This window comes from Verticillium dahliae, genomic scaffold (assembly GCF_000150675.1).
Source record: "Verticillium dahliae VdLs.17 supercont1.1 genomic scaffold, whole genome shotgun sequence".
Classification (NCBI taxonomy): Eukaryota; Fungi; Ascomycota; class Sordariomycetes; order Glomerellales; family Plectosphaerellaceae; genus Verticillium; species Verticillium dahliae.
The window spans coordinates 1,837,022-1,853,941 of NW_009276921.1; the positions used below are offsets into that span (position 1 = coordinate 1,837,022).

At 56.4% G+C, this 16,920-nt stretch overlaps 8 protein-coding genes across 8 annotated transcripts; 5 read left to right on the forward strand and 3 right to left on the reverse strand.

The window, feature by feature from the left end:
• Positions 1–2,247: 2,247 nt before the first annotated feature.
• Positions 2,248–3,262, forward strand: VDAG_00559 (phosphatidylglycerol/phosphatidylinositol transfer protein). Its single transcript, XM_009651936.1, has 3 exons — positions 2,248–2,586; positions 2,654–2,870; positions 2,923–3,262. The coding sequence occupies exons 1-3, from the start codon at positions 2,375–2,377 to the stop codon at positions 3,031–3,033; spliced, it is 540 nt and encodes a 179-aa protein (XP_009650231.1). The 5' UTR covers positions 2,248–2,374; the 3' UTR covers positions 3,034–3,262.
• On the reverse strand, positions 3,192–3,995 carry VDAG_00560 (vacuolar ATP synthase subunit F). The gene is made up of 4 exons (XM_009651937.1): positions 3,861–3,995; positions 3,770–3,805; positions 3,574–3,711; positions 3,192–3,515 (listed from the first exon to the last, which is right to left on the reverse strand). Exons 1-4 carry the CDS (start codon positions 3,915–3,917, stop codon positions 3,375–3,377), a joined length of 372 nt encoding a protein of 123 aa, XP_009650232.1. The 5' UTR covers positions 3,918–3,995; the 3' UTR covers positions 3,192–3,374.
• A 369-nt stretch (positions 3,996–4,364) lies between these two features.
• Positions 4,365–5,803, forward strand: VDAG_00561 (uncharacterized protein; the record flags this gene model as incomplete). The annotated part of the gene is made up of 2 exons (XM_009651938.1): positions 4,365–4,610; positions 4,664–5,803. The coding sequence occupies 2 exons, from the start codon at positions 4,365–4,367 to the stop codon at positions 5,801–5,803; spliced, it is 1,386 nt and encodes a 461-aa protein (XP_009650233.1).
• Positions 5,804–6,190: 387 nt separating this feature from the next.
• VDAG_00562 (uncharacterized protein) lies at positions 6,191–7,396 on the forward strand (the record flags this gene model as incomplete). The annotated part of the gene is made up of 1 exon (XM_009651939.1): positions 6,191–7,396. One exon carries the CDS (start codon positions 6,191–6,193, stop codon positions 7,394–7,396), a length of 1,206 nt encoding a protein of 401 aa, XP_009650234.1.
• Positions 7,397–7,984: 588 nt separating this feature from the next.
• Positions 7,985–9,354, forward strand: VDAG_00563 (uncharacterized protein; the record flags this gene model as incomplete). Its single annotated transcript, XM_009651940.1, has 4 exons — positions 7,985–8,036; positions 8,242–8,451; positions 8,622–8,704; positions 8,800–9,354. The coding sequence occupies 4 exons, from the start codon at positions 7,985–7,987 to the stop codon at positions 9,352–9,354; spliced, it is 900 nt and encodes a 299-aa protein (XP_009650235.1).
• A 734-nt stretch (positions 9,355–10,088) lies between these two features.
• VDAG_00564 (3-isopropylmalate dehydratase) lies at positions 10,089–12,944 on the forward strand (the record flags this gene model as incomplete). Its single annotated transcript, XM_009651941.1, has 4 exons — positions 10,089–10,188; positions 10,266–10,297; positions 10,389–10,463; positions 10,559–12,944. The coding sequence occupies 4 exons, from the start codon at positions 10,089–10,091 to the stop codon at positions 12,677–12,679; spliced, it is 2,328 nt and encodes a 775-aa protein (XP_009650236.1). The 3' UTR covers positions 12,680–12,944.
• Positions 12,945–12,980: 36 nt separating this feature from the next.
• VDAG_00565 (uncharacterized protein) lies at positions 12,981–13,978 on the reverse strand (the record flags this gene model as incomplete). Its single annotated transcript, XM_009651942.1, has 2 exons — positions 12,981–13,831; positions 13,921–13,978. The coding sequence occupies 2 exons, from the start codon at positions 13,976–13,978 to the stop codon at positions 12,981–12,983; spliced, it is 909 nt and encodes a 302-aa protein (XP_009650237.1).
• Positions 13,979–14,371: 393 nt separating this feature from the next.
• VDAG_00566 (sexual differentiation process protein isp4) lies at positions 14,372–16,545 on the reverse strand (the record flags this gene model as incomplete). The annotated part of the gene is made up of 2 exons (XM_009651943.1): positions 14,372–15,275; positions 15,329–16,545. 2 exons carry the CDS (start codon positions 16,543–16,545, stop codon positions 14,372–14,374), a joined length of 2,121 nt encoding a protein of 706 aa, XP_009650238.1.
• Between the last annotated feature and the right edge of the window lie 375 nt (positions 16,546–16,920).

Genomic DNA, 16,920 nt, shown 5'->3' on the forward strand with positions numbered 1-16,920 from the left:
ATCCTAGTGTGCAGCAAGCAGCGTGCAAGGCAGGACCACTGGAGGGATGAGCAAGGCAGTACCGGGAAGCACCAGGCAGCGCCCGGGGCCCATTGGGGGTGCGAGCTGCTACCCTCCCAAGCCTCCCTCCCTCCATCCATCCCTCTCCTGTCCGTCTTCCGCCTTCCGCTAGGAAAGGCAGACCAGGCGTGCGCAAGAGATGAATGGACGATAAAACTGGAGAAAGGAGGTACATGGTACCTGTACTTCGAGAAGCGTGAGGGGCTAACCCGAAAAAAGCGGTGGACTCGCTGATTTGGTGGCGGGCTTGCACCAATCAAAGCAGCACTGGCATGGCTGTTGACTGGCCTCAGGCCGACGTTTCAGGCTGCAAGCAGAGAGGGTGGGATTCGAGGACGGGGGGAACTGGACCCAAGTCATGGGAGCCAACCTGACACGAAATTTGCTCCCGCAGGTGAGGGCCTCGAAGTAAGAATGCTGGGCGGCATCTGAGCTTTCTCTGGCGTCGTGATGTGGAAAAGGGCTCCTGAATCAAAAGGAAGAGAATTGGAGAGAGAAAGATCAACGCCGGACTTCTCCTCGCTATTGCTGCTGTTGCAACATGCTGCGTGGCATGCCAGGTCTGAAGCGACCATAAGATCCAGGTGATATATGAGACGATGGCAAACGGAGGAGAAAAAGGAAGTTGGTGACTGTTGTGTAAGCGATGCGCTCGAGGGCAAAGACCGAAAGGGCTTTGAGAGGCTGGACTTTGGAGGGGAGGAGCGGGAATGGAGGGCATGAATTCATGCAGGATTTATCAACAACAGCGGTCTGCCGTAGAATTCCGGCATCAGCCAAAACCCTGGCGACTTGCGGCAGAGGTGCAGGGTTGGGAGGGGTCCTCGCAGGTGTACAGGACTCGGTGAGTGGTCAACCTCGAGAAGCTAAAAGCATGGCCCCTCGTATGATTGGCTCATCAGTCGTCCATGTACCGCTACTTACTGCCAGCAAGCGATGCGACACCAATTTCGAGTCATCAGGCTAGAGGCTGCCCAAGTCGCGATACTTTTTAGTCTGCCTCACGGTCTGGAGACAGGATGTCGTCTTATTGGTCTGTACTACTAGACTGGCATTGGATCCTTACAGACCCCTGTCTGGCGGGCACTGGCAAGACTGGTCAGTGGCTGTCTCCACGAGATCGCCGTCTTTGACCTTTGACCCAGGCACCGGCAATGTCTACATAGATCAGGTCGTATTCCAGTTCCTGGGCTGCTCCAGCAAGGGAATGGCTCATCGGAAATGACGGTCTGCAGTGAGAGACTGAGATTGAACGAGGCAACCCGAAGAAATGAAATAGTCCGCTCAGAGATTGCCTGTACTCCGTGTTCAACTATGTCTCGCCAGCATTGGAGGGCGCAAAGTGCATCTGTTGACAGGTAGACACAGTCACTTCCGACGTCCAACTTCTATCCGTCGGCACTAACATGGCTGACGTGGGCATCCGTGTGTGTGTCACTGGTGGCTTGTCATACCTTCATTAGAGGAAGTAGAATTAGAAGCATGGCTGAACACAGTCGGGCTGTGGTGCCTTGAGGTGCACATCATACATAGTCTCTCAAGGCGGCTTTGAGGGTTGAACGGAGTTTCATGGTAGACTTTTGTCGCGCCCGCCATGTTTGAGCGCCTCGTCAGAAGAGAAAGCAACAATGTCGTCACTGTACTTGACGACTCCAAGGCGAGCTCCGGCAGTCCGCTTTCTTCCATCAAGGGTCCTCATGAGACCATGCTCGAATATTCAAAGAATAGGTTCGATCTGTAAAATAGATCATCGTCGATGCCGTAACCGGCGAGACATGAAATGCTGGGAGGAATTGTCTTGGTCGAACGCGCGAGGCTGGGCTGTGGAGTAAAAATGGCAAGCTGCCAGGGTCGCAGGAGAAGCACTGCATTGTCCCAGGCGGACCGGCGAATGTGATGCATCCGGCAACGGGAGGCAAGGGGAAGATAAGAAAGCGGGCGAGATAGTCAAGGCCGTTTAGATAGCATCACGTGGGGTTTCCTGGTCTGCTGGCTAAAGGGACCTTGGTGGCGGTGCAACGAATCATCGACCAACTTAGTCGCCCCATGACGTGCTCACTGTCTGATGCCTGGACCAGGTCTTCCTTGCAAGCCAACCATTTTGCAGCCTCCCTCGCCCGTGCCACTGAGACTCCGCCTCCGCACCCAACCACCGGCTGAGTTGTGCGAGGTACCTCTTCAGTCATCAGCCGTCTCCAACTCAACAACATCCTCACGATATTGACGAACGCCCAAACCAAACGACTTCACGAGGCTGCACGAAGTAGAAACAATCACCGAAGATCCAGAAACCCACGGACTTGAAATTTACGCCATGCGTTTCACTTCCGCTATACTCGCTGTCCTCTCAGTTGGTCTGGTGCCGGCATCGGCCAGGTCCGTCCTCGTTGAGCGGGACCAGAGCATCATTACTGGTGATGATCGGAAGATTCCTGGCGACTCGCCTCTCGAACTGTGCGATAAGGACCACGGGAAGGATATCGTTCACATCAAGAAGGTCGACCTCTCGCCCAACCCTCCCAAAGCGTACGTTTTGTACTCAGCCTCGCGAGGCATTCCTCATTATCGACGGGTGCTAACCGAGGGTGGACAGTGGCGAGGACCTTGTCATCACAGCCAGTGGAACAGTTGACGAAGATATCGAGGAAGGAGCCTACGTTCTGCTTCAGGTTAAGTACGGCCTCATTCGCCTCATCAGCACCAAGGCGGACTTCTGTGAGCAGGTTGGCGAGGTCGACCTGGAGTGCCCCATCAAGAAGGGCGACCTAGCCCTCACAAAGACTGTCAAGCTGCCTGCCGAGATTCCTCCTGTAAGCACCAACCACTCCAAAACCGCAGATATACCACTGACACCTGCCGCAGGGAAAGTACACGGTCTTCGCCGACCTTTACACCAAGGATGACGAGCCCATTACCTGCTTGACGGCCTCCGTTGCCTTCTCTCGTGGAAGCCTCCTCGGATTTGAGCTGTAAGGGTGGACTGACAGTGATTCGAGCTCGGATTCTAGTGATCAGTTGGCTGAGCGGGGCAGCACATGATGTAAACCTCTTTTGCACATAAATCAGGTCGCGAATGTCGTTTTGTCGTTTTTTTGTAGCATTGACGAAGTCCGAGCACGGGCATTCTTAACGTAGCAAAGCTGGCGCTCTTAGGCATTCATAGGGAAGGTAAATTGTACTTGGCATCAACAGCCACTGCTCAAAGCCTCAAGAAGTCGTTGTGACGCCCATTGAGCCTTTTCTTCGTCAAGCATGACGCCGGCTTATATGTGCTTCGCTCCTCTAGCCGTGATGCCATCTCGTGTATGCGTGATTTACTCGCCAAACAGCCTCCTGACCCTCCTCAACACGCTGTCCTTCTCGGGATCGTAGGGGTGGTCTTTGCTGGGGATTTCGAGCACGGTAGGGAAGGCCGCCGTGTACGTGTCAATGCGATGCCTAATCTTGTCGGCAATCTAAACAGAGGTCAGCACCTTCGTAGCGTATTCCGTTGCAGCCATCTCATCTACGCACGTGCTGATTGATCAAAATGATACCAATATCCTTTCGCTCAGTTGTGAAGCTTTCGAATGCGTTCTCGATCGCAGAGGTCTCCGTCTTGCTGTCAACAACGAGGAAGTTCTTCGCCTGATCTGCACCAGTGCTGACGTGCTGGAAAGCCGGGTTAGATATGCGCACGTCGACTTCGAGAGGGCACAGCAGAACGTACCCCGATGCCTGCGAGGAGAAGGCCCGTGACAGAGTCCTGAGTATTGGGTCAGTGGACGACACAGCAGACTGGTGCTGAGCGCAATTCTTACCTCGTCGCCAATGACAGCCAGGAATTGCCTATCCTTGTAATCGGCTTGCGACGCCATATTGAGGGGTTGCTCGTTGGTACGGGACCGAGCGAGGTTGTAGGTGGTGGTTGACGTTGTCGTCCAACGTCAAGTGCCAGGAACAAGAGCAGACAGACTAGACCGAGTCGTCGCCCAGTGGTGGGCTGTACAGCGACAGTCAGCGGATGAGAGCTTTGACCGCCCATGAGCCCAGGCTTGCCAGGCAGCATCCCCTGGCTGGCACCCCACACTGGCGGCGTGGGTGCGGTGCCTTTTGGCTGCTGGCTCCACCTGGACGTCACCCCAGGCTGCACCTTGGGCGGGACAAAGAAATTGAAGCTCCCTGTGTAAACAAAACGTCTGTTCTACACCTCGGAACCCGTCAGCCTCGCCTCCGTCCCGCTTCATCCACGGACGGATACTTGAATCGGTATCTCCCTCGATACGGTCCATGTGAAGCATAGTTCGTCTTGCAAAGCACGAAACATGCCGCGCATGGTCAGGCGCAAGCCTTGGGCCGAAAGGGTCAAGGCGATGCTCAACCCCATGGACTTCCTCCTCTGGGTTTCCGAGGAGCTCGAGACAAGGGACTGGGACTCCAAGGCGCTGGGCACGAAACTCGGCTTGGCCTTCAATTTCATCTTCCTCATCGCTCGAGCTAACTGCGCGGCGTCTGAGGCTCATGACGATGTGTTCAGCGATGGGGTTAGCAGTCGTTTGACCAACTATGTGGTACGCTCCGAACGTTTCCATTCCTTCAAAAAGCTTAGACTAACTTTGAACAGATCCGACCTCTCTCCTGGATCCTTGTTCTCTTATCGGGCGCCAACGCCTTTTACACAATGACACGTTCAAGACACTACCGACTCTTCGAGGTCAACGTCGAGCAAGCACCTCAGACCCCTTCCGCCCACCGTGTCAAGGTTCAGTCTTCGCCAGTTGCTTCGTCGCCTCTCCGCTTCCTGTCCAACTTGATAGTTCCCGAAACAGCCGAATCGAGGGCGCACCCAGATAAGACGAGAGATGTGTGGGAACTGGCCGTATGGGATCCTCTTCCCGTGTCCCTGCAGCTCTTCTCTCTGTTCAGCCCCGGCCACGTCCTCGTCTACATGTTGTTCCTGCCACTCGAAAACCTCGACCCCAGACCGAGCGTCACCGTCTTCAACTGTTTGGCATTGCAAGTCATTCTCAGTGTGCAGATGCTACTTCTCCAGTCACGCTTCTCTCAACAAATCAAGGATACGGCCATCATTCACAAGGAGGTCCTTCACGAATACGACACGAAATTTGTTCACCCTCGTCTGCACCCTTTGGTTCGCGACGTGGGCACGCAAGCCTCGTTTGAGGAAGAAGACGAGGAGGATGGCGAAGGCGACTTCGTCGAAGTGGGCACTCCGACAACTGTTATCAAGAAGGAGTTTCAAACCCATCCGAACCCGAACTACATGCGTCACGTTGATCCTGAGCACACGCCTGCTCGACCTCATCGCAATGTCCAACACAGCGCCGTGGCCTCACGGCTATTCACCCCGTCCAGTCAAGCAAGACGGTCTGGGTCATTTACGCCCGTACCAAGCACACGGTCTCCTTCCCGACAGAGCCTGCCAGCAGGCGTCTCCGCGGCCGCCACTCCCAGCGCCTCAACCACCACGGGAACGCAGTATGGTGGCAACCTTGGCGTCTTCTCGCACGCTAAATCACCCCTGAAGAAGGCCTCAAGCCTCTACGACCTCAGCACGGAATATGCGTCGCCGAGGAACTCGAGGGAGATGGCGGCGCTCGAACAGCGGAGAGCGAGCCCAGTCAAAGACAACCGGCGGCTGACAACGGCCAACGATGGAGACGAAGCCCCGATCAACCCATTTGCTCAGACGCAAAAGAATCGGTTCAGTCAGGAACGTTATCCCAAGATGTGGGCACGTTAGGATGCAGGTTGTATGTCGAAAGAACTGAAAATGCGGGTACATACGAGCATGGACGGCGTTGGGGTTAATCACTTTCAGTCAATTACACAAATTTCCTACCATCATTCTGCTTTTGCGTACCAAGCACTACGTTCTGGACATGCTGCCAACCACCCCGCCAGGGCTGGCGCCCAATATTTCTCCGGGTTTGTGTATGCCTTGCCCACGTTGTCGTGGTGGCGCCCAGTATGGGGTGTCCATTGTTCTTGCCATCGTTGCAACGAGTCACATGCCAGGTAGGTAGTTCGCACACTGCGCCTAACATTTCCTCGTTCAGTCTGCTCACTCTATGAATCTGCTACCAACGCGAGTAATCTCGCCGTTACTGTCATCATCGTCATCATCATCATGGCAGCAGTGTTCGACAGAGTTAGGCGGATTCTCCCGAGCAACCGCCCAGAGAAAGGGGGCACACTGCGTGTGCCGACGCCCATCCCAAGAATTGCACACAGTTCAGACCAGTTGACGAGCTGGAACACCGCGAAGGAATTGCCGACAATCCCATCGCCCCCAGCGCCCGTAACGGACGCTCAGCGAAGAAAAGAGCAACGACGGCAGCTGCGCGAGAGCGGCGATTACCTCGGCGTTCAGGGCATCAACCCGAGCACCGGCGAACTCGACACCATGACATCCTCGAGCGGCTCCCAGGCCAGTTACCTCGATGAAGAGCTACGGCAGAAGCTTCTGGCCGTCAAGAGGCGCGGCTCGCGTGCCTTGCGGGCGCATCGAAAACCTGTGAACGGCTTGACCCCGGATGACCACGCTTCCATATTACAGCGGGAGAGGCAGAAGCTACTGAACGCCGGCAGCAGCAGTACGGACGTCCTGCGGGCGCGAAAGTCGGTGCGCTGGCGCCGAGATCCCGGTCAATGGTCGTCGGTGATCGAGCCAGACCTCAGTCCAATCAGTGGGTCACGTCAGGGGTCAACCACGGACCTGGTGCCAAAACTTGGGCCGTCTGGCGAGGTTCTGGAAACGCGGCGAGATGCTGATCATTCCTCGGATACCGTCATACATACACCCGCGCGAAGACGGTCATCCGTTTTCCCAGTCGATATCGCGCCAATACCCCAAGATCTTCGTGTCGATGACGACAACGAACCCGAAGAGCGAAGGGGTTCGCGCGTCAATTTTGTGGACGCACATCCAACTGTCATTCCTCCAGACTTTCAAAGACCAAGACGGCGTTCGCTTCCTCTACAACTGTCGTCGCATGAATCTCCTCAACCGAGCCTGCAGAGTCCAATGGAGGAGTTGACGCCTGTGAGGGGAGCAATAAAGGATGATTCTCGCGTATGTCTTCACACGCATCACCACCACTACTGGCTTCGACAGGAGGAGGATGAGCTACCCTCCCGTGTGGACACCGAGTATATTGCAGAGCTCAGGGAACCGCTGCACCGCAACACTTACTCGCGGGGCTATGTCAGTCCATTCGCTGAGTGCCACGAATCGATGAAGCCTGGCGCTGTCTACGTCTCGACAGCCACGCAGACGGACATGAACGAGGTGCTTGAGAGAAAGCGCCGACATCGGGTGTCCTTCCGCAGATGACATGCTTAGCTGTATGGATTGGAAAATAACTTTGGAAATTGTTACCTCTGTCAACAAACCTGTCTGTGTAGGATGGCGAAAGGTTATGCGCCACCAAATGATTAGCCTGCCGCAACCCCGGGCACATCCAGCGGAAAGGCTTTGTGAACGATTGCCTGTTTCTACTGTCCAACCTCCGGTCTCGGGCGCCGCCAGTTTCTGATGCTAGCTATTGGCTACCTGTCTGATAATACATCTGCCCGTCTCAGACAGCAAATGAGGGCAACATATGCCTTCAAATCAAGATGCCATGATTCGTCACTGCAAGCACAGTGGAAGACCTTGGGACAGGATTCGAGCCCGACTATTCCACAGCGACATGGCTTTACTTTCACTGATTACCGAATTCGAAGTCTATGGTAGACTAATGGGAACAAGAGTGCTACTTGGCTCCAGCCTCTGGCAGGGAACTCGAGCCATGAGCCTTGCATCGTAGAGGACGTAGTAGAAGAGTCCCGAGTTTCCAACCTCATAAGTTCTTGATTTCTTGATAGCGGCTAGCGAATGGGCAGCACAATGACAAGCAGAGCTCGTTCGGGGGCCCTCCACATGGAGAACGGCTGGTGGCTTGCAGGTGCGGGGCCGGACTGCTTCCTCAGGGGTAAGCTCGAAGTAGTCTGATGACCCGATTACCTAGAGTGAGACAGGCGATGGTTGGGAAGCTCGACAATCATTGAAGCTGCTGAGCGGGCGCAAACAAATATAGAGTCTGTGGTGGTTCGATCCTCAGTGACCAGATAGAGTAAAAGGGATATATCAATAACGAATGCCGTGATACTGTGCTAAATGCTGAATGCTGCCGAGAGATGAAAGCCAGCCAGGACCGGAGCGGAGCACGGTGCCGGTCAATGGCCCCATCGCCTTGATGATCATAGCCTCCCTCATACACGTGAATTCAATACCGACTGGAACCCAGTCGCGGTTGCGACAAGACGTCGCTGCTGTTCCGAAACCGGCCAGCTGGTCGAGGGTTGCCAGACGTCAGCGCGGCGCGGCACGAGGGACAGGGGGGGTGGGTGAGCTACCCCGGAACTGAGCTGACCTCTCCACCAGCCTGTACGGCACCTCTTGGCAGATAAGGCAGGCGGGCAGGTCGAGGACGTCGTAATGTAGCAGTCCAGTTAGCTTCTCGGCCGAGTCAATGGGCGCGATGATCTGCAGCCAGACAGATGGACACATTGTGCAGCTGGCAAACCCCGTGGTCAGCTCCCAGCTCCCAGCTACCTGGGCTGGCTTTACCCCTCGTCTTCCGCCTCGCAACCTGAATACGTATCTCTTTGATTGCTGTCCCTGCAAAGCAGAGGCGGCGAGCGCCGATGTGGTATTATGACTCAACAAACTCAGCTATGGATGCCGTGCCCAAGCCCTCTGATGGTGTCGCTGTCCCACTTGTTTCCATGACCAATATCCAACGGGCAAGTCATCTTGTCACAGTTGTCAGGCCTGGGCATATTCGAAGTGAGGCCCAGGCCGATCGGGGTGGGACCAGCGGAGCGGTAGGGAACCGGGGCTCCGAGGCCGGAGACGGCGCCGATGAGAGATTCACGCAATTGTCCATCGTCGAGTCGGATGTCCCTTCCGTGTCCGTCTGCATGACCCCCCATCCAGTTACATGTAAGCACCTGCCTCACTGTCTCGCTTCTCGCCCTCTGCTCTCAAACGAGACGGGCGGCGATATCTACCGAATGCTACGCTGCATGGTGCGAACGCAGGTGATGATGGATCAGCGGGTCGTCATTCGCAGCTCGTCACGATACACAACGACGGTGGAGCTGCAGGAAACACTGAGTTGGTACCTCCTTTGCAGCACCCTGGCAAGCCTGACAGCCCTGGCTGGAAACCGGACGCCCATGTTGAGCCCGAAGACCGGATCTGCATCTCGACAATGTATGATGAGCGAGGCGCAGGCTTCAGAATGAATGCCGCCGCTAGGGCGGTGACCGAGGTGAGGGAATCCGCCGGGGAGGCGAGCCCCGCAGCGGGCGCTCAAGGCCAATTAGCGGCAGTGATTTGCAAATCCGGCCAGTACCCCGCGTTCCGATCGCGGAGGGCCCTGGCTCGAAACCATCGACTCCGAGCATCGGACCCCTCGTCGACGAGAGGGCTTCCTCACCAACGGAATTTGTCTCGATGTCATGGGCAATGGAGGGGCCGGATCCATTTGGGGGGGGGCCGAGGGACGGGGATTTTGCATTTTGTGCCTGCCTTTTTCAGGAACGATTTGTGACTGTAGATCCAGCTGCGGCAGGCGATATCGTCCCAGACACCCCGAAGCACCTCATTCATTCCTCGCCCCAACATAGCTCCAGCACTTGACTGCCCTCACTCAGTGCTACTACATAACCGGCATTCCCCCGCGCTTGCACCAGTTCGGGCATTATATTCCATCCAAAGCTTCCTTCCATCCATTTCACCTTCCCTCCTCTTCCGCCCGCCGATCGTCCCCTTTCCTCCTCTCCCACCACTCTTCCCCTCCCTTCCTTCTTTCCCTTCCTCATCAACCAAACACCCCTCCTCCTAGTCACACCCAGACTTGGACATTCGGTCCTGCTACCAACCCCTCTCTCAACCATCGGTCAGAACTTCGTTCATCAATTGCCGAAAAAAACCCTATTCAGATTTCCTTGAGGACGATTCCTCCCAAACAAAAAACATGCCCGTCGCCGAAGGTTCACCGCAAACCCTCTACGACAAGGTCCTCCAGGCCCACGTTGTGGACGAGAAGCTGGACGGCACCCTCCTCCTCTACATTGGTACGGTTCTTCCGCCTCGCCCTTCTCATGGCTCGTTCCCACTCTTTGATGCCCTCTCGACTGACGCACTTTACCAGATCGTCACCTCGTTCACGAAGTCACCTCACCCGTAAGCCCAAGCCCAAGCCCACCCCCCTGGCTGCGAAATCGTCAACCCCAATGACGTCGTGTCGCCCAGACCCACTAACCCTATGCCGCAGCAAGCCTTCGAGGGCCTGAAAAACGCTGGTCGCCAAGTCCGACGACCCGATTGCACTCTTGCGACCACTGACCACGTAAGTCGGCATCCTGCTGCGCGCAGCGTTGGCGCTGGCGCTGGCGCTGCGGCCCCGTCGGAGAATTTCAAGGTACTAACAAACCGGCTCGGCAGAATGTCCCCACGACGTCCCGCGCCTCCATGAAGGACATCGGTTCCTTCATCGACGAGGATGACTCCAGACTCCAGTGCATGACCCTCGAGGAGAATGTCAAGGACTTCGGCCTCACCTACTTCGGTCTCGGCGACAAGCGCCAGGGTATCGTTCACGTCATCGGCCCTGAGCAGGGCTTCACCCTTCCCGGTACCACCGTCGTCTGCGGCGACAGCCACACGTCCACCCATGGCGCTTTCGGCGCTCTCGCTTTCGGCATCGGCACCAGCGAGGTCGAGCACGTTCTGGCCACCCAGTGCCTCATCACAAGGCGGAGCAAGAACATGCGCATTCAGGTTGATGGCGAGCTGGCCCCTGGCGTCAGCTCAAAGGATGTCGTCCTGCACGCCATCGGCATGATTGGAACTGCTGGCGGCAACGGTGCCGTCATTGAGTTCTGCGGCTCCGTCATCCGCAGCTTGAGCATGGAGGCGAGGATGTCCATCTGCAACATGTCCATCGAGGGTGGTGCGCGAGCCGGCATGGTCGCCCCTGACGAAATCACGTTTGAGTACCTCAAGGGCCGCCCCCTGGCCCCCAAGGTTGGGTCGGAGGAATGGGAGCGCGCCACCACGTACTGGAAGTCGCTTCAGTCGGATGCTGGTGCTGTTTACGACATTGACGTGTTCATTGACGCCAAGGACATCATTCCTACCGTCACCTGGGGCACCAGCCCTGAGGATGTCATTCCCATCACTGGCACCGTCCCCGACCCCGAGACCTTTGCGACTGAGGCAAAGAAGGCTGGCGGCCGCAGAAAGCTCGAGTACATGGGACTCATCGCGGGTACGCCCATGGATCAGATTGTTGTCGACAAGGTCTTCATTGGCTCGTGCACAAACTCGCGCATCGAGGATCTGCGCGCCGCGGCACATGTCGTCAAGGGCAAGAAGATTGCGGCCAATATCAAGCGCGCCATGATCGTTCCTGGCTCCGGTCTTGTCAAGGACCAGGCTGAGGCGGAGGGCCTGGACAAGATCTTCATCGACGCTGGTTTCGAGTGGAGAGAGGCTGGTTGCTCCATGTGCCTCGGCATGAACCCCGATATCCTGTCGCCTCAGGAGCGCTGTGCCAGTACCTCGAACAGGAACTTTGAGGGTCGCCAGGGTGCTGGTGGCAGGACGCACCTGATGTCTCCCGTCATGGCCGCTGCTGCCGCCATTGTCGGCACCCTCACCGACGTGAGGAAACTATCTGAATACAAGACCAGCCCCCATGTCCAGGCCGCCATCGCGCCTGTTGCCAAGCCCCACGTCGACGAGCGTGTTGAGGAGAGTGCCGCGGAAAGGGACCTCATCGGCGACCAGCCCGAAGACAGCCAACCTCATGTCAACTCGTCTGTGTCTTCCAGCTCCGCTGGTCTCCCCAAGTTCACCACCCTCAAGGGTATCGCCGCGCCTCTGGATATGACCAACGTCGACACGGACGCCATCATCCCCAAGCAGTTCCTCAAGACAATCAAGCGTACCGGTCTCGGATCTGCTCTGTTTCACGAGCTGCGATTCAACGGTGACGGTTCCGAGAACCCCGCCTTTGTCCTGAACCAGGACCCCTACCGCCAGGCCAAGATCCTTGTCGTCACCGGTCCCAACTTTGGATGCGGTAGCTCCCGTGAGCACGCCCCTTGGGCTCTGCTCGACTTTGGCATCAAGACCATCATTGCGCCGTCGTATAGTGACATCTTCTTCAACAACACGTTCAAGAACGGCATGCTGCCCATCATCGTGTCCAACAAGGACGATCTGGAAGCCATTGCCGCTGAAGCCCGCGCCGGCCGGGACGTCGAGATTGACCTCCCCAACCAGCTTATCAAGAACGCGACTGGCTCTACGATCTGCAGCTTCGATGTCGAGGAGTTCAGGAAACACTGCCTCGTCAATGGCCTTGATGACATTGGCCTGACGATGCAGATGGACGACAAGATCAGCGAGTACGAGAGGAGAATGTCCAAGCAGACTCCGTGGTTGGATGGCACTGCCTATCTCAAGAGAAAGGGCAGGAGTAACCAGCTTGCGGCGAAGCCAGTCCCAGTTCCCAAGACCAACCGTGGCGAGACGAAGACGGAGCCCCTCGAGTGGTAAGCTGGCGTGGTGCGCAGGCGAGCGGAACTTGTCATTATGGGACGAATATTATTGCTATTTACGACGGTGTGATGGCACCAGGCGCATTATTATCGCGGGAGATTTATGACCTGGTCGATTCCTTTTCAGGGCGACCTAGGTTTGGGTATCACAGTCGTCCTGATTCTGGACAACTACGACTTGGAAAAAAGTAGGGGGCCGCTGCGGCCATTCATAGCAAAGATATCATTTTCGCAAGACTTGTCAAGCACGCTTTTCTCACCCACTCCTTGTGTTGCCATGTGATGCAACTTGAACCGCTTCAATCCCGCAAGATGCCCACGTGGACCGCGAACCCGGAGCCGACGGCCAGTCCTTCGCCCACAACTTGATCTGGCACCCGCCAAACGCGAAACCGCCGATGGAAAGCCTTCAGCCACGCCTCGAACACCTCGGGCGACCGCAGCTGCTGCGCAACAATACAGAGCGTAGGTTCCCTTGCTGTCGCGCCCTCATCCCTCCTCCGCAAAAGACACGCGTCGACAGACGTCTGCACGAGCGGCTCGACCAGCGCATCGTTGTAGATGCAATCACACGCCACGACGAGATCAAAGCTCCGCACCTCGTCGCTCCGCGTCAGCGCCGGCGTCACCTCGTCGAGCTCCCAGTCGAGCGGCTCGAAGAAGACGTCGTGCCCCGCCGGCGCCGGCGCAGCCTGCAGAGAAGAAGCCGGAGCCCGGCCCTTGGCGCCACGTCGCGCGGGCGCCCTCGCCCTCTCGTTGGCGTCGAGGTTCCGCTGCACGAGGCGCGCCACGTACGGCTGGTCCGTCAGCACGTAGCGGCCCACGCGGGGCCCGCAGGCGAGGCCCGTCAGGGCGCTGATGCCGCAGCCGAGCTCGAGCACCGCGGCGTCGCTGCTGCTCGCCGGGCCCGTCGGTGCCGGCGGCAGAAACGGGCAGTCCGGGGACGACAGGAAGGCGGCGAAGAGCGGGGTGATCTTCCAGAGGACGGCGCCCGTCGTGCCGCCTGCGCGCGAGGAGGCGAGGAGGGTCGGCGACTGGTGGATCGTAAAGTCGCGGTTCGGCGGCAGCGTGATGTCCAGCTCTGCGGCGCGGGGGTCGATGAAGCCCAGGTTTGCCGAGGGGATGGGGGCGGAGAAGAGGGCGAAGGTTTCTGTGCATGGTTTCTGTCTTTAGCACGGGGTTCGGAACAGGGGCTTCATGTTCATGGTGGTGGGCCACTGTGGTTGCAGCTCGTATTACCTTCTTCGGGGTCGAGGACTTCGTCCTCAAACGATTCGAGGAGCTCCAGCACGCTCATTTTGCTGTCTGTTCAAGTGCGCGCGGGCAGATAGATGAATGGCCGAACCAAATCAAGTAGCACTGCGTTTGTTATTGATATCCAGAGGCCACATCGACCGGTGAGTTGGCCATATATCCCTTGAAAATGGAACAAACACCCACACACAGTCCAAATGAAGTCGAGTTGAGCCGAGTTTTCCACAGCAATACAGTGTTATTTGGCAACAATTGATCACTGTGCCCGAACCACTGTCAAATCATTCCCTCCCGTACTATTTGTTCCATCCAATTCATTCCTGCTCCAAAGCAGATCTATCATGCTCATGCCTTTGAACTAGCTGTGCGCCGATGCACCCCATATCTACGCTAATAATGCCATGCCTAAATCAGTCATTACGTTCCATCATTCAGTTCACCATGTGTCTGGTCCAAAATGCGCGCCTTCGGGCAGCGTCTTGTAAGGGCACGCTTGCCAATCGCAGCCCTGCTTGTAAACCTCCGTCCCCCACCAGCTAAAGCCCTTCATCAGACCCGGGTACACAAAGCCAAAGAAGACAATGACGATGCCGAATGCCAATCCTGAGTCGAGCGCCGCGCTCATCGTCATGGTGTACTTGGCCCACCACGCGCTCGCGCGGCGTTTGATGTGGTAGTTGAAGACGTAGCACACCAGCACCCACACCGAGAAATTGAGTCCTGTGGCCGGCGGGATCCAGGACATCGTGCCGAACACCAGCGGCAGGTTGATTTTTCGCACAATGCTGTTCTTCTTGTTGCGACTGTACAGCCAGAGTGGGATTGGCAGAACGGCCCCCAACAGGAAGAACCAGACGAGGCTCCTGTAGGTCGCGTTGGGTCCGAAGAACTCGCCGGGCCCGACAACGCCCCATAGGATTGAGCCGTTGAAGTGAACACGAGCGAACGGGCAGGTGAATCCATTGACCGCATCCTTGGTGCAAATGCCGGGAACGTTGGCGAACATCCAATTGAGCACAAAGATCTGTGTAATCGACGAGACCACAGTCGCCGCCATCTGAACGGAGAACATGATGCGAGGAGGGATCTTCATATAGTGGCCGAGTTTGAGGTCCGAGGCAAACTTGATACCCTGCGCTGAGGAGATGTAGCCGTATGTCACGAACACCATGTTCGCAATAGGTCGTCCAGGGAAGACAGCACCACAGATCAGCTGGCAAATGAGATAAATGCTGCTATGCTGGTTCGTCACTGCCATGATGATGCCGTTGGGAATAAAGAAGACAGCACAGACGCCCAATGCAAGTAGCAATCCATACCATGGCAGGTGAATCGGGTAGCTGCGAGCAAGCAAAGTTAGTGGAATGAATCCGTTGCATGGCGTTGTACGTACTATTCAACAACAAATATTCCTATCGCCAACATGGAAACGAATGTCATCAGGTACCACGAAATCGGGGCATCTTTGTACCGTCTCATCAGTCGGCTGTGCACATCCTCCTTGAAGAGATGGCTGTCTGAATTTGTGGATGCCCTTGACAGGCCCGGCGTTGCTGGGCTGTCTGGTGCGGCAGAATCGGGTTCGTTTGAAACAGGCTGGTAGGTTGGTTTGCCTTCCTCCCGCGCCTCCTGCCAAGACGTCTTCCACGTCTCCCACATGTCTTTTCCATGCCAGCAAGCCGTATGCGTGAGCAACGCAGCTAGACCTGCGAATTGTACTCCATAACTCAGCACGTAGGTGATGGGCAGGAAGACACGGCTGTAGTTCGTGTAGGCCTCCTTGTCGAAAAGGAACTCGTCAGTCAGGATGCGGCTGACGTTGTAGACGTTTCCCGTATTGTCGAACACAGCCGACGACAAGATTGGCATGTAAGAAGAGTAGAACATGTTTCCGTAGTAAGCAATCGGTGCGACGAACCACATGACGACGAACATGCCGCCAATGACATTCATTGCCGCCCAAAATGGCACCAAAAGCGGAGAGCCAATGTAAGAGATCTGTGCCCAATCGAAAGTCAGGGGGAAGAGGCCAAGTCCGGACGACACTCCGAAAAGGTTTGCAATGACGACGTTCTTCGGTGCAAACCAGGTGATGACGTTGAAGTAGCTGAGGCACGGCATGAGGAGTCCCGGCAGGAAGTAGAAGACGAAGGCTCCCGTCCACACAATGTAGAAGAATTTCCATCGGGACATGCGCCAGCCATTGGCCGGTTTGTTCTCCTCTTTATGGAGAGTGCCAAACATCGCAGCAGACATGAGCGTACCTGGCCAAATCATGCCGCCAGGACGAACCAGAAAGCGGCGCGTAATGCCTGCAAAGGCGTAGCCCAGAATCTGGGTCGACAGGATGAGCAACAGTTGATACGGAATGGTAGCCTCTTGGTTGTAGAACCTCGACTGCTCGACGATGACGTCTGTCGCGAAGGCGAAACCAAAGGAGACGTTGCTGCTCACGTAGACACATGTGTGCTCCTTCTCGTTCCATCTTCCCTGGGCCAGCCAGAGGCGGAAACGGCTCCATCGTGTTCGCCTTTCGGGGTGGTCGTCCAAGATGTGGTCGAGAACGCCATCCTCGAAGACTTCACGGGGGTCCGCGGGAGACTTGAGCATGTAATCCCACATGAGGCCAAGAGGGTGTACTAATAACAGGGCAATAACAGGTGTAATCGAGACGCTCGGGTATCGTAGCGAGAAGAAGAGATTTGTTGAAGAGCCGAGAACGGAAAACAGTGTAGAAAGAATCCACATCCTTGGGGTGTTGATCGACAGCGTCGTGTTGTCTACGGGAGAGACAGAAGCGCGAACGGCATCATACGGCGAATCATCGACGGGTTCTGGACTATGCTCGCTCCCCGAGTCATCCACACGGTAGTCATCGTCGTCCTCATCCTCGTTGTCCTCGGAAGCTTTCACCTTGTCACGCAGCACATGGCTCGGGCAGACTCGACTGCGCGAGTCCAAACCGTCCGTCAGGACCAGTAGCCA

Bases quoted from the DNA above. Each gene is read 5' to 3' on its own strand.
- VDAG_00559 (XM_009651936.1), top strand. From the start codon at position 2,375: ATGCGTTTCACTTCCGCTATACTCGCTGTCCTCTCAGTTGGTCTGGTG. The intron at 2,587-2,653 runs GTACGTTTTGTA...GAGGGTGGACAG, and splicing joins TCGCCCAACCCTCCCAAAGC to TGGCGAGGACCTTGTCATCA. The intron at 2,871-2,922 runs GTAAGCACCAAC...CACCTGCCGCAG, and splicing joins TGCCTGCCGAGATTCCTCCT to GGAAAGTACACGGTCTTCGC.
- VDAG_00560 (XM_009651937.1), bottom strand. From the start codon at position 3,917: ATGGCGTCGCAAGCCGATTACAAGGATAGGCAATTCCTGGCTGTCATT. The intron at 3,712-3,769 runs GTACGTTCTGCT...CCGGCTTTCCAG, and splicing joins TTCTCCTCGCAGGCATCGGG to CACGTCAGCACTGGTGCAGA. The intron at 3,516-3,573 runs GTGCGTAGATGA...ACCTCTGTTTAG, and splicing joins TCATTTTGATCAATCAGCAC to ATTGCCGACAAGATTAGGCA.